Source organism: Dryas octopetala, chromosome 1 (genome assembly GCF_963921425.1).
Source record: "Dryas octopetala chromosome 1, drDryOcto1.1, whole genome shotgun sequence".
Lineage (NCBI taxonomy): Eukaryota > Viridiplantae > Streptophyta > Magnoliopsida > Rosales > Rosaceae > Dryas > Dryas octopetala.
In genome coordinates, this window is record NC_141366.1 from 17396843 (window position 1) to 17411306 (window position 14464).

At 36.1% G+C, this 14464-nt stretch overlaps 2 protein-coding genes and 1 pseudogene across 2 annotated transcripts; 2 read left to right on the plus strand and 1 right to left on the minus strand.

Annotated features, from left to right (window-relative positions):
- The first annotated feature begins 2803 nt into the window (after positions 1 to 2803).
- Positions 2804 to 3968, plus strand: LOC147298678 (uncharacterized). Its single transcript, XM_086236120.1, has 3 exons — positions 2804 to 2920; positions 3396 to 3533; positions 3850 to 3968. Exons 1-3 carry the CDS (start codon positions 2839 to 2841, stop codon positions 3966 to 3968), a joined length of 339 nt encoding a protein of 112 aa, XP_086092246.1. The 5' UTR covers positions 2804 to 2838.
- On the plus strand, positions 3865 to 5476 carry LOC147298679 (cysteine-rich receptor-like protein kinase 10). Its single transcript, XM_086236112.1, has 5 exons — positions 3865 to 3992; positions 4169 to 4379; positions 4501 to 4738; positions 4848 to 4998; positions 5086 to 5476. The coding sequence occupies exons 2-5, from the start codon at positions 4346 to 4348 to the stop codon at positions 5386 to 5388; spliced, it is 726 nt and encodes a 241-aa protein (XP_086092238.1). The 5' UTR covers positions 3865 to 3992; positions 4169 to 4345; the 3' UTR covers positions 5389 to 5476.
- A 702-nt stretch (positions 5477 to 6178) lies between these two features.
- On the minus strand, positions 6179 to 6906 carry LOC147298680 (uncharacterized; annotated as a pseudogene).
- Between the last annotated feature and the right edge of the window lie 7558 nt (positions 6907 to 14464).

Genomic DNA, 14464 nt, shown 5'->3' on the forward strand with positions numbered 1-14464 from the left:
TTTATTACCAGTTGTTTGTGGAGAATATAATTAAATTTCTTTCCGAAATGCCCTCGATTTGAGACTGAAACCCAAATTGATTCTTAACTCTGAGATTTGTTTAATCGAAGAGAAGAATAGAGAGAGAGAGAGAGAGAGAGAGAGAGAGAGAGAGAGAGAGAGAGAGAGAGAGAGAGAGAGTGGAAAAGAGTACTTGTCATTCAGCCTATCCCTTCGCAACTTCTCCCTACATGCCTTGGAGCTAGTTGCACTGCAGGATTCAGATCTACCCCTAAAGAGAAAAAAGCAACAGACAGAGGAAACCAGATGGAATAAGATGAATTCAAAATACTAACATGTAAATATATAGGGGTAGTGATTTTGAAAATAACATGATAAAATGTCAGGAAACAACACAAAAATGACAAGAGATGTTGTGTTCATGTCGGGATATTTGAACATGAAATTGAAAGAAATTAAACCAACACAGAATTGGCACAAAATTGATACATAAATTGATGCAACTGACACAAAATAACCCTCTGAAAATAAAGCACAAGTGTTACTAGTCTCATGTCACCCATTTAATAAATGGGTTGTGTTTGTACCAGGCCATACTAACACATCATGGTATCATGTCATGTTCTTGTTTTTGAGTTTTTGCCATATTCATGTCATCTTGTGCCAAATCCACAGGCACTTGACAGAACATATAAACTTGACATGTTTTTCTTTTCATTCATTTTTTGGGGGCTCAACATCTAACCAAAGATAGACGATGATGATGGCAAGTAAGCATGCTTGTTAGTGATTGAAGACCTCATGCTAAAATTTGATTTAGAATTCTAGAATATGGCTACTGTAAAACAAATTAATCATCTCTTCCATAAGCAGCACAGGTATTCAAAACATAGCCAAATATGAAGGTAAAAGGTATAAAGCCCTGAAAAGAGTCAGTGAGAATGAAATTTTAAAATGGTTACACATTGTGATTATCTTTGGTGAGAAAAGTCCAAGTTTTGTACCTCTTTTTTGAGCCAGATTCCTTGACACCTTCTACATCCCTTAATGAGGCCATCAATTTCAACACTAGTGAACGGATCATGTCACCACAAAATAAAGAAAGTGAGTAAGCAACCACAAAAGTTACCCAATCTACAAAATGAATGAACAATACAAACACTCGAAACATGCAAGTAAGAAAATTATAACTTTATGCACTAAAAACAGATGTTAATACAAACACCCAAAACCTTGCTGCACAGTACCCATTCTTGATTAATTTTCTAGAGCCCAGTACAAACAAACTAAGAAAACCCCAAATTTAAAAAAACAGAAACCACAAAAAACCCTTAATTTGAAACCCTATTTTCAGAAAGAAGAAACCCATGAGGAGGAGGTACAGATAAGGGGAAAGAGCGAAAGAGACGAGGGATTGAGCTTACAATTTCCACACTCCAGTTGATCGATGCTATAACCCAAGGACGCCACCGACGCGAAAGAGAGGAGGGAGAATCAGAGCCACTGATGCCAAGGACTTCCGGCAATGGCGACGCCAAGGACTTCCGGCAATGGCGACGCCAAGATCGACTGAGAATGAGAACGAGAGAGAACTAGAGAAGGATAGAGCTGGGCGAGAGATCGAGTGAGTGAGAGAGAAGGAGAGTGTCCGAGCCAAAGAAGAAAAAAGGAGTCTGAGAAAATGTGTGTGTCGTGACTGGAGAGTTGGAAACTTGGCTAAAATTTTTAAGTTGGCCCGTGTTTTTTTTAAGGTGAAATATAGTTATCAGATATGACTTTATAATATCAGTTTTCAAAAAAAGTTAATCAAAAGTGTAAAATTAAGATATCGAAAAATAAAATTGGTGATATGTTAATGAATTAAGATATCGTCTAAAAAGTTAACCGATATCTAAAATTTTACAATATCAGTTTTTATAAAAACTGATATTAAAATAGTGATGTCTATTAAAGTTTTTCTTGTAGTGTGCCATCATCTCCGAGCCATGCCTTCATCTCTGATCACCGCCTTCATCTCCGATCACGGCCAACTTTGATTTCTGGAGAAGAACTTGCAAAGATTTGCTGCTGCCCCAAGTGCTCATCTTCTCCCTCTCTCCTCCTTCTCTCTGATGCGATATATATATATATATATATCTCTCTCTTTCTATCTCCTCCTTCTCTCTGCAATCTCTCTTTCCAGTCAGGGCCCATTCCGAGCCGAGCCGACCGAGAATGCCGGTCTAACCGAGTGCCGGTTTACCGACATTCTAGTACCGGTCTTGGTAACCAAAATGGCCAACCAAAGGGGGTCCGGTCGGTACACGGTTTGGGGTTTTCGGTCGATAACCGTACCGAACCCACACCTAGTTGTAAGGTTGTATATAATTTTAAAAGTTTATTATTTATAGTATTACATTATTACTAACATAATAGTATTATATAATAACTTAATAAGCATATTAATAATTTATTGAAATAAACAAACGAAAGAGCTATTAAATATGTTATGATTCACAAAGTTGACAAATAAACTAGTCAGCTCAGTTAGTTGAGAGTTGAAGCTTGTTATGTGAGGTCTCATGTTCAAATCACAATATAGCCAAATTCATATTTTTTTTATTGAAGATATATATGTGTCTAAACAGGCTTGGGCCCATTCTGGACCGCCCGTTCGGGCTTAGCCCGACCCCGCGCTCCAAGCCCGATGGATAGGTCTTGGACTTGTGTATTAAAGTCCAAGCCCAGCCTGGGCCGGCCCGAAAGCCCTATTGAGCTCCTATAATTCAAGCACGAGCCCGGCTCGAACCCGAAAGATTTGAACGGCAAATTGATTGCTTGACATGGTATGGTGAGTTGATGGACATTTTAGTGCACTCAGAGTTTGGACAGGATCTATACGTTCAGGATCTATATGTTCGCGTGGATGCAATTGAGTTAGGTACTACTTTTTTTCTCTCTAGAAAGTTATAGTACTTTGCTTTCCAAGGAAAAATTCAATTATAAATTTTCAGAATGACAATTATGAATTCTTTTAACTATGATAATGTCATTTCCAATGCAACAAACATGATTGTGTACGAAGGAACTTCATCTTAAAAACTGTTATGAGGATTTAATGTCTCTTCAAATTTATTGTTTACTTCTTATAGTTGTTTAAACAATTATGGTGTGTTATAATGAGGCTGATATTTGCTCCAACTTAACTTTTAAAGTTAAACTTTCTGGCTGGACTATGAATCCATTAGCAATTTGAGCTAGCAGAACATCTGTTTAGTTTCTTTTACCCTCAAATAATTTCACTTGTCCACTGCACAGAATTGTAGAATTTGTGAAACTTACTGGAATGGTTTTGGTGTCCATGTCAGTTCTCTTTCTCTGTGTTATCTAATCCTTTGTCCAATTCTTATATGTAGCTGAGAATACCAGAAAATCAAAAGGTTTTTTCAGAAGGAGGGGCATGCTGGCTATTCCAATATTGTCTGTTCTACTGGCATTGATTGTAATCATTATGTTTGCCTGTTGGTGGCTTAAGAAAAAGAGGAAGACAAAAGGTATGCCAAGTACTCATCTATTTTGAATTGTTTAGCTTCAATATGCAAAGGTGGGAGTATATATTCCAAGATAGAGAAACAAATATATTCCAATGTTTGGTTCTCTTAATAAAAGCTAGGTGCTCATGGAAGTATATGTGGCATTGATGATAACGGCTGTGTGCTCTGTAAACCATATTAAAGTACACCACTTAAACAGGTTACAGGATCCATATGCTTTGGGAAGAATTTTCATTTTCAACATCATATGGTCAATGCGGTTAGAACATGAGGAGAAAATGATGTTGACAATAATTTTCTTTTCCTGATAGCAAAGACTTTTTGGTGGCAGATGAACTTGAGGAAACTAGGAGCCAACCGGATTTGCAATTTTTCCATCTGAGCACACTAATAGCATCCACAGACAACTTCTCTCCTGTCAATAAACTTGGTTAAGGTGGTTTTGGCTCTGTTTATAAGGCGAGTCCAATTTAGATATCCTAAACATTTCATGATTGAATGATTTCTTCTAATTAAGTAGTAACAAATACTCTTGTTCTGTTTCATTGAGTGTCTGAATGTTTAATTAATAACAATATAATTGCTCCTCAAAAGTGATGATTATGTGAAAGCTGAATACCATATCACATTCTCAGGGACAGTTACCAAATGAACAAAAAATTGCTGTAAAAAGATTGTCCAAAACTTCAGGACAAGGGATTGAAGAATTCAAAAATGAAGTTGTGGTGATAGCTAAACTTCAACACAAGAATCTTGTGAAACTTTTAGGCTGTTGTATACAAGGAGAAGAAAGGTTGTTGATCCTTGAATACATGCCGAACAAAAGCTTGGACTCCTTTCTTTTTGGTGGGTCTGGAAGAAAGATTAATTTGGTTATGCCATTTCTAAAACTATGGAGGATATATTTGAAGCTTTTTACCAAAAGGTACAACATTTATTTACATAATTGCCAAATATCTTGGTGTAGATCACACAAGAAGGTCCCTCTTGGATTGGAAAAAGCGCTTTCAGATTATCAATGGGGTTGCTCGTGGGATTTTGTATCTTCATCAGGACTCAAGACTTACGATTATCCATAGAGATCTAAAAACCAGCAATGTCCTTCTGGATGCTGAGATGAACCCAAAAATTTCAGATTTCGGCATGGCCAGGATATTCCTTGGGGACCAACTGCAGGATAGGACAAACAGAATTGTTGGAACATAGTAAGAATCATACTTGCATTCAAATTCTTAGAATAAATCACCATAATGTCACCTTTTATATTACTTTTACTATTCTTTGGCTGTAACGTTTTATTTTGTTTGTTTTCAGTGGCTATATGTCACCAGAATATGCAGTGTTCGGGAGATTTTCAATGAAATCGGATGTTTTTAGTTTTGGGATTATATTATTGGAGATTATAAGTGGCAAGAAAAACAATGGTTCCTATCAGGAGGATCATTCCATGAACTTGATAGGACATGTAAGTAACACAAGTTTTGCTTACAAATCTACCCTTTGTGATCACTTATATTCATCTCTTTTTTTCAAATGATACTGTCAACTACAGGTTTGGCTGCTGTGGAGCGAAGGCAGGGTCTTAGAAATTGTGGATTCATCGCTAGAGTCATATCAGTCTGATGAAGTCATGAGATGCATTCAAGTTGGGCTATTGTGCGTGCAAGAAGATACAATGGACCGACCAACAATGTCAGCCATTGTTGTCATGTTGAGTGGTGAAGCATCTCTTCCATCTCCTATGCAACCTGCATTTGTCTTCAGAAAAAATTCTTGTGATGTTGCTGATCCATCAATTCCAAAAGGATTATATTCGGATAACGATTTGACAATAAGTAACGTTGAAGGTCGATAATGTTGCAGGCTCTTGCTTCCATATATAATTCTCAAAATGTAATCTTTTTTTTTTTCCTTCCTATCATTGTACTTCTTTTCTATAAGCATGACCGTTTTAGTTTTTTGTGATATAATATTGAAGATTTCTCTAGAGTTATAGGAATAAATTCAAATGTCTATTCTTCTCCTTTTGGAGGTAATTTATACTATACAATCTGATTATACAATAGGAAGATAATTAAGCTAAGAAGTCAACTTTCCTAATTACATGCTAATTACATAAAATCAGGATTTTCTATATACAGCAGAACGCACAAGTCAACACTCCCCCTCAAGCTAGAGAGTAGATATCTCGGATTCCCAACTTGACAAGAGCATTATTGAAGGGTTTGCTAGCAACTCCCTTGGTCAAATTATCTGCGAGTTGATCATTGGATCTTATGAAAGGGGTACTAATCAACCCGCTAGTTAATTTCTCCTTAATGAAGTGTCGATCTGTGAATGTGTTTTGTCTGATCATGCGCGCTGTACGGGGTCATGAGCAATACTGATGGCAGCTTTGTTATCACAATGTAGTTTCATGGAACCTCTAGGTGGAACTCCCAATTCCTCCAACAAGCCCTTCAACCATAGTAATTCATGCACACCATGAGCCATAGCTTTAAATTCTGCCTCGGCACTGGACATAGCAACAACCGACCGCTTTTTACTCCGCTAAGTGACCAAATTCCTGCCCACAAATGCACAATATCCTGAAGTAGACCTTCGACTTATCTTACAGGTAATCATATCCAACTACATTCATCATGCTAATCATCATTTTGGTTTGGTCAACATATGCTTTTCAAAGCAAGATTAAGGGTGTGAACCACACATAGTGTCCAAAAGATGTTGGGATATTTGGCCTCAACAAGTAATCCAGCAGCTTTACAAACGGGTGCATTGTTAGTGATTACTTGAACCACATTTGGATAACCAATTTCCTTAATGGATTCGATAAAGAAGTTGGAAATACAATGTTTGTCCTTGTACTCTCCTTCACAATTAATTGGCTTCAAGAACATAGGCCCGCTTTCACAAGTTGCCATAACATTGATAAGTGGTCTTTTTTGTGAATCTGTCCACCCATCACTACACATACTTACACCTTTAGTGCTCCATGTACTTTTGATTGGTTGTAAACACTGCTCAATGTGGCTATTCTCTTGTTGCAAAAGAGTAGTTCTTAGTGCATTGTAACCTGATGGAACATATCCTGGAAGCGTAGAAGCACGAAAATAGGAGTTTCGATAGTGTGGATTCCTTGCAAAGTAAAAGGACAATCCACCTGTATAAAACATCCTTGCAACTTCTGCATCACATTCTTCTCTAGCCTCCTTCTGAAAAGCTTTATCAGGGGGCCTAGTCATTCTCTTTCTCTTCTTTTGCTCAACATGCATAGACACATAATAACTCAAAGAACTAGTATTGGGCAAAGAAACTTGTCTTGGAGTTGCACTTTTCAACCTGTACTACATTCTCTCACAAGTTTTTTCATTTCTGCATAAACTTCATCAGTAACCTTGTTGCAACATACAATCTCATTTCCCGACATTTTCAACAAATGAAACTTGACTTTGGAGTAGGATCCTTTGAAAGTTTTATTACAAAAGTTACATTCAAACATAGTATGTCCTCGTCCCTTTCTTATTTTTTCAAACCTCTTAACATACTTCCATAGTAGGGCATGATCATCTACCTCAGTTTCAGTATTCTCAATAAGATTAACATTAGTATTTGCATTATTATCCGGATGACTCATTTTTCTGAACATGAATAATTTATACAGTATAAGCAACATAAAGAAAAATAATCAATTCTGGAGAGTGGAAAGTAGCAACAGTGATATACTATTATAATCAAATTATGTAACTATTCAGATAGATACCTATTTCAAAATATCTAGCAGAACGAAGAATTAAGAAAGACCAAGATCAAAGCATCACGGAAAAATAAGAAATTACCACTACCCATTTCCAAATATGTGAAAATTCAGAGACCCAAAAAAAATAAACAATGAATTTTGAGCAAACACACACTGACAAAATTAGATTGCCTTTGATATGCAAAGATATACTATTATTAGCAACAATGATATACTAATAATAATTAATTGATTATAATATCTGAAAAGTGAAAAAACAGAACATATTCGTCGCCTGAAAGCCTAATGAAAGAAGAAACAGCAGAAGATAAGAAGAATAGGTCATTGTTCGAGTGTGCAATTGAATCTAATGAGTGTGCGCGCAATTGGGCATCTTTATATAATATGTAAAGATCGAAGAAGCTAGATGCAAAAGAAGAAGTGCGGGAGGAAAGGCAAGGTTGGCAACCTCTTCGTATTCTTCGAATTTCAATTAAAGCTACTTCTCTCCACTTAATTTGCGCAGCCTCTCTTAATTCTTCATCTAATTAATAGTGAAACGTATTCGATTTTTCGGATACCCGTGTTGAGATAATTGGATACACGTATTTGTAAGTCAAATACGTATCCGTTCACTCAAATAGGTATATGATGCGTATTCATGCGTATCGTACCCAACTACGTATCCGATAAGGGATATGCGACCTAACTAGCGTATTCGTGCTTCACAGACGACGACGACAGTGGTGAAAGGGAGTGGTAGGAGGATTGAATAGGTGTCGGAAAGGACATCGGGAGTTTGAGAACCACAAATTCTAAGAATTGAATCGGCGTCGGAGGGCAAAAAGAAGACAAAAAAAAAAATTTCAAAGATCCTAGAGATCTTGGTGTGATTTCTATATGTTTTGGGTGATCCCCACAAATTCCAAGTGGGTTTGTTGTTGCTTAGCTTTGCTCGCTTCTTGTGATTCCACTACTATCATTATCTTCTTTTACATAGGGAGTAGTGAAGTGAGAGATAGAAAGAGAGTGACAGAGAGAGAGAGAGAGAGAGAGAGAGAGAGATGGAAATAGAGTGACAGAGAGAAAACGAAAAAAAAAAGATGCGGCTGGGAATGGGGTTGCCGACGCAAGGAGAAGGTTCGAACCTATGGCAGGAGAGGGAGGTGGGTGGTTTGGTTGGGTTCTTGACGCAAGAGAGGGGGGAAGAGGGTTTCACAGCATGGTTGCTGGGCTTTTTTTTTTTTTTTTTTTTTTGTTTTATTCAATTATTTAATTTTTTATATTTTATCGCATTTTAAAAGGTTTTATTTTTTGTTTTTAATTGCCAAGTTAATATTTAGTGGTGGGGTCTACATATGCCACGTTAGTGCCATGTATGCATATAACGATCTTCTTAACAATTAAATTAAACAAGGTACTTAGTTGACGAGATATTGAAGTTGAAATACTCAAATAAAAGTTTTTGAACTGGAAATACCAAGTTGAAAGTTTTTTACATTTTACCCGACAAAGTTTAAATTTCGTATAAAAGAAAAACAAACTTAACATTTAAATTAATAAATCAAGTAACAACACTAAATTTAAATTAATAAATCAAATACAGCAAAAAATAACACAACAATAAATTAGATAAAAAAAATTAAAGAAATACAACGAAAATGAACCCAAAGCTTTCTGCCTCAAGACTCCAGAGCATGAAGGAGCTGCCATGGATATGGATTTGGTCGTCATTGGAAAAGCGTGCAGCCAAGCCCGACGATTCTCTCTCTCAAATCGGTTTCTTGTACGGAGGACTGGGAGTCAGTTCAATGCGATGGGCTTGAAATGGGTTTTCATGAGCGAGATTTACAAGGTCCCTCTCTCCCTTTCAAGATTCATAGCATCCACAGATGAAAAAAAACCCAAATCCTAAATCTAAGAGGTTCAACCAAGAATCAACGACAATACATATTGCATATGGGTCAAGGACAAAGCAAACCTAGAATCAACAAAGCAATAAAAATGTTGGAAAGAATAGCACTGATGGAGATGGAGACTGGTTGAGATGGAGAAGGAGACTGGTTGAGATGGAGAAGGAGACTGGTTGATATGAAGATGGTCTCCATTTCAAGACGGAGGTGCAGTCTGTAGTCCAACTGGAATAGTTGGCCTTGCCCATCAACTGTATGATAGAATGCTAGAGCTGGAAAATGAATACAGATCGGCTATATTGTGACCCGTGTATTTGGACACTTCCCAAAAGTGGATATGGATATATATATATATATACACAGTAATGTTATATTTATTATATTTTTATATTACAATTGCATATCATCTTACATGGCATTCATACATTGGACACTACAAATTAAAAAATAAAACTTAAAAAAGAAAAAAAAATACCCTTCCAGTAAAATAATGACACATCAAGTGAAATACAAATATGAAATAACTAACATTATTGATATATATATATATATATCTATAATCGAAGTTGATGAACATGGACATTTTACCAGGCATGGTCAGCATGCGCTTTTGGTTGGCAAGTGGAGGTTAAGACAAAATGATGAGTATCTTGCATGCATTGGTATTGATTTTGGCCTCTTAAGTTTCTTTGCCGTGAAAGGTTTTGGAAGCCTTTGACCAAAGCATAGTTGATACATGTATATAGGGGTCGGCAATGGGCCGGGCCGGGCTAGCCCGGCCCAAATTTTTCGGGTTCGGACCGGGCTTGGGCTTTAATACACAAGCCCAAGGCCCGCCCATCGGGCTTTGGCTTGCGGGCTTGGAGGGCCGGGCCGGGCTAGGCCCAAACGGGCGGCCCAAATAGGGCCAAAGCCTGTTTAGACACATATATATGTTAAAAAAAAATATAGGATTTTGGCTATGTTGTGATTTGAACATGAGACCTCACATAACAAACTTCAACTCTCAACCAACTGAGCTGACCAGTTTATTTGTTAAGTTTGTGAATCATAATATATTTAATAGCTTTTTCGTTTGTTTACTTCAATAAATTATTAATATGCTTATTAAGTTATTCTATAATACTATTATGTTAGTAATAGTGTAATACCATAAATAATAAACTTTTAAAATTATATACAACATTACAACTATAATAAAACATAAATGTACATATGTTTTATTATATATTTTATTACATATTTTTATAAACAAACGATGCAATTGTGTTGTCAACGATCCGAACCGTTCAAATTTTAGTTCCTCACTCAAAGATAATTCGTGCAAAAAATTAGCTTAATCGGAGATGTAAAAGTGACATAATGGTGGTCGAATTAATGAACGATCGTGGTTTTTCTAATGATGATCGAATGGGTAGATGAATGTCGATTTAGCCGATTTTTTGTACGGATGATCTTTGACTATGAACATAGAAAATGAACGGGTCAAATTGTTGAAATCACGTTGTGGTCTTCATAATTATGGAAACAACAAGGTTTCAACAGGAAAGTTATTAGAATTATACTCTTCAAGTGTATTTATATGTAGAAGTTCACATATCGATCGTGTTTTCAACGATCCGAATCGTTCAAGTTTTAGTTCCCCACTCAAAGTGAATTCTTGCAAAAAATTAGCTTAATCGGAGATGTAAAAGTGACATAACGGTGGTCAAATTAATAAACGATTGTGGTTTTTCTAATGATAATCGAATGGGTAGATGAATTCCGATATAGCCAATTTTTTGTAAGGATGATATTTGACTATTAACATAAAAAATGAACGGCTAAGATTGTTAAAATCACGTTGTGGTCTTCACAATTATGGAAACGACAATGTTTCAACCGGAAAGTTATTAGAATTATATTCTTCAACTCTTCAAGTGTATTTATATGTAGAAGCTCACATCTCGATCGTGTTTCCAAGTTTTCAATGATCCGAACCGTTCATTTTTTAGTTTTTCACTCAAAGATCATCCCTGCAAAAAATTAGTTCAATTGGAAATGTAGAAATTAGATAATGGTGGTCCAACTTATGAACGATCGTGATTTTTCTAATGATAATCGAATGGGTAGATGAGTTCTGATTTTGCTGATTTTTTGTAAGGATGATCTTTGACTATGAATATAGAAAATGAACGGCTCAGATTGTTGAAATCACGTTGTGGTCTTCACAATTATGAAAACAATAAGGTTTCAACGAGAAAGTTATTAGAATTATACTCTTCAACTCTTCAAGTGTATTTATATGTAAAAGTGACGTAACGATGGTCGAATTAATGAATGATCATGGTTTTTTTAATGATAATCGAATGGGTAAATGAATTCCGATTTGGCCGATTTTTTGTAAGGATAATCTTTGACTATCAACATATAAAATGAACGGTTCAAATTATTAAATTAATGAACAATCATGGTTTAATAACTTTAATTATAGTTGTATTATAAAAGTTGTATATATACATATACATTTATGTTTTATTATAGTTGTAAATTTGTAATGTTGTATATAATTTTCAAAGTTTATTATTTATGGTATTACATAGTATAGTTTACACTTTACACTATTACTATTTACTAATATTATAGAATTATATAATAACTTAATAAGCATATTAATAATTTATTAGAGTAAACAAACGAAAAACCTATTAAATATGTTATGATTCACAAATTAGACAAATAAACTAGTCAGCTCAGTTGGTTGAGAGTTGAAATTTGTTCTATGAGGTCTCAAGTTCAATTCATAACATAGCCAAAATCCTATATTTTTTTTTATTGAAGATATTAAACGGGCTTTGGGCTTTGGGCTTTGGGCGGGCCTAAGCGGGCCGGGCTTTGGGCGGGCCGTGGGCTTCAAGAGGATGGCCCAAGCTCAACCCAAGAAATTTTCGGGCCGGGCCGGGCCGGCCCAAATGTCGGGCCAAATCGGGCTTCGGGCCCAATGGGCCGGGCGGGCTTCGGGTGGGCTTCGGGCCTTGGGCTATTTGGTGAGCCCTACATGTATACCTTTCGTTAGACACAATCGCCTAATGAGGCGCCACGTGTTGCCAAATGCCAATGGCGTGCACTAGTAGATGCATCCCTCTCCTGTGTAACCATACATGTGGCGCTAATGGCATATATGGCGCTAATGTGGCATACACATAGTCACCACTAATGTTTACTTGACATTAAAAATTAAATAGCCACATTAATAAAAACTAAGGAGTAAAATTTTGGATTTTGCAAAAGTTTTAATGAAAATTTCGAAGAATTTTAAATTTCGACAAAACTTAGATAGAAATAAAGAAAATTGCTATCAAAATACGAAAATTTTAAATGAAACTTTACCATATGTTTATTTAACATATTATCTATTATATTAATAAAAAAAACATTGAAGAAACCAAATTATATAGTAGGTTTCATGTGATATAAGATGAATATAATACGTGTTTGAGACAAATACTGTTAAAAAAATGGTTCACTAATTAATAATTACATAAATAATACCTCAATTTTATTTATACTACAATATTACAATTAAAAGATAAACATATTGATTAATTAATTGAAAGAGCTTAATAATTGCAATTAAAAGAGTGATTAAACATATTGATTAACTTAGTTAAAAAAATGATATAAGATAAACATATTGATTAATTAATTGAAGGAGCTTAATAATTGCAATTAAAAGAGTGATTAAATTGTGTAATTAAAACAATAAAAAGCATTGATTGTCTTTTGGTAATGTACTAATGTGTACAAGAAAAAGATAAATGAAGAAGATAAGAATAACTAAATATGGAAAATAGTCAAAGCCACTGCCACCTAGACCAACCTGCATGGACTACCCACTTTGCCTACCTCTCTTACCCTATCTTCTCCAAACATACATTTTCATTTCCCTTTCAGACCCACCCAATCCAACTCTGCTACTCTCTATCTCACAAACTATTTGTATAGAAACCTCCCCAGAAGCTAAAAGTTCCCAAAACCCCAAATTCAAAAACCCACTTGAACTCTTCAAATTCCTTTCTTTCTTTCCTTCTCTGACTCTCCCAAAAAGTATGGACAAAACAAAACACAGAGACATTAAATGGTGTCGTATGAGTCATGACTCGCTCTCAAAGGTTTCTCAGCACCAGCACCAGCGGCAGCGCCACCTCCTGATCAGGCAGTCACTTTGGAGTCGAACTTCGTCGTCATACTTGTGGCGCTGCTCTGCGCCGTCATATGCGTGGTGGGTCTTCTAGTTGTGGCGCGCTGTGGGTTTGTAGTGCAATTGGGCAAAATTTCGTCGAACTTCGATAATTTTAGTGAAATATTGCAAAAAATTAATAAATATGTGTTAAAATTTTCATACTCCCAAAAAACGAAATTTTACTCCTTGACAAAAACTAGTAAGAAAACTAATAAAACCTTTAAAAATGATGAAAATATAAAAATAAATAAATAATTGAATTTAAAAACAAAAAAACAAAAAATAGCCCATCATCCTATAGCCCCCAAACTCCTTCCTCACGTTGGCAACCCAACTCATCCACCTCCCTCCCCCTCTCCGGCCATCAATCGGGAACCTCCTCCCCCACGTCGAAAAATCCCTTCCCAATCGCATCTCTCTTTGCTTCACTTTCTTTCTATCTCTCTTTGTCACTCTCTTTCTTAACCTTGCCTTGACAACGACGACGGCAATGGCGGAAGTGAGTGGTAGGAGGATTGAATAGGCGTTGGAAAGGACATATGGAGTTTGAGAACCACAAATTTTGAGAATTGAATCGACGTCGGAGGGCAAAAAGAAGACGAAAAAAAAATAAAAATTCTAAGATCCTAGAGATCTAAGATTGATGGGTATGATTTCTATATGTTTTGGGTGATCCCCACAAATTCCAAATGGATATGTTGTTACTTAGCTTCATGTGATTCCACTACTATCATTATCTTCTTTTACACAAGGAGTAGTGAAGTGAGAGAGAAAAAGAGAGTGACAGAGAGAGATATAAAGAGTTACAGAGAGAAAATGAAAAAGAGTTACTATGACCCGTGCTAATGGGAACACCTTAGAGGTAACTTTGCGATGGGAGTCACTATGTGGTTAAAATGAATCTCAATGGGTTAATACAGATGCACAATTACCTGTAATGGGGACTCCCAGTTACTGTGCGCGATCATATACTGAGGTGCTCCCCGCCGATTGTTGGAACGACGTGAGCCGGGCCGGGCCTCGATTCAAAAAGATGAAGGGTCAAAAAGTACAATAT

Coding starts and splice junctions, on each gene's coding strand:
- LOC147298678 (XM_086236120.1), top strand. CDS start 2,839: ATGGACATTTTAGTGCACTCAGAGTTTGGACAGGATCTATACGTTCAG. Junction 2,921..3,395: donor CGTGGATGCAATTGAGTTAG/GTACTACTTTTT, acceptor TCTTATATGTAG/CTGAGAATACCAGAAAATCA. Junction 3,534..3,849: donor GAAAAAGAGGAAGACAAAAG/GTATGCCAAGTA, acceptor CTGATAGCAAAG/ACTTTTTGGTGGCAGATGAA.
- LOC147298679 (XM_086236112.1), top strand. CDS start 4,346: ATGCCGAACAAAAGCTTGGACTCCTTTCTTTTTG. Junction 4,380..4,500: donor CTTGGACTCCTTTCTTTTTG/GTGGGTCTGGAA, acceptor ATCTTGGTGTAG/ATCACACAAGAAGGTCCCTC. Junction 4,999..5,085: donor CCATGAACTTGATAGGACAT/GTAAGTAACACA, acceptor TGTCAACTACAG/GTTTGGCTGCTGTGGAGCGA.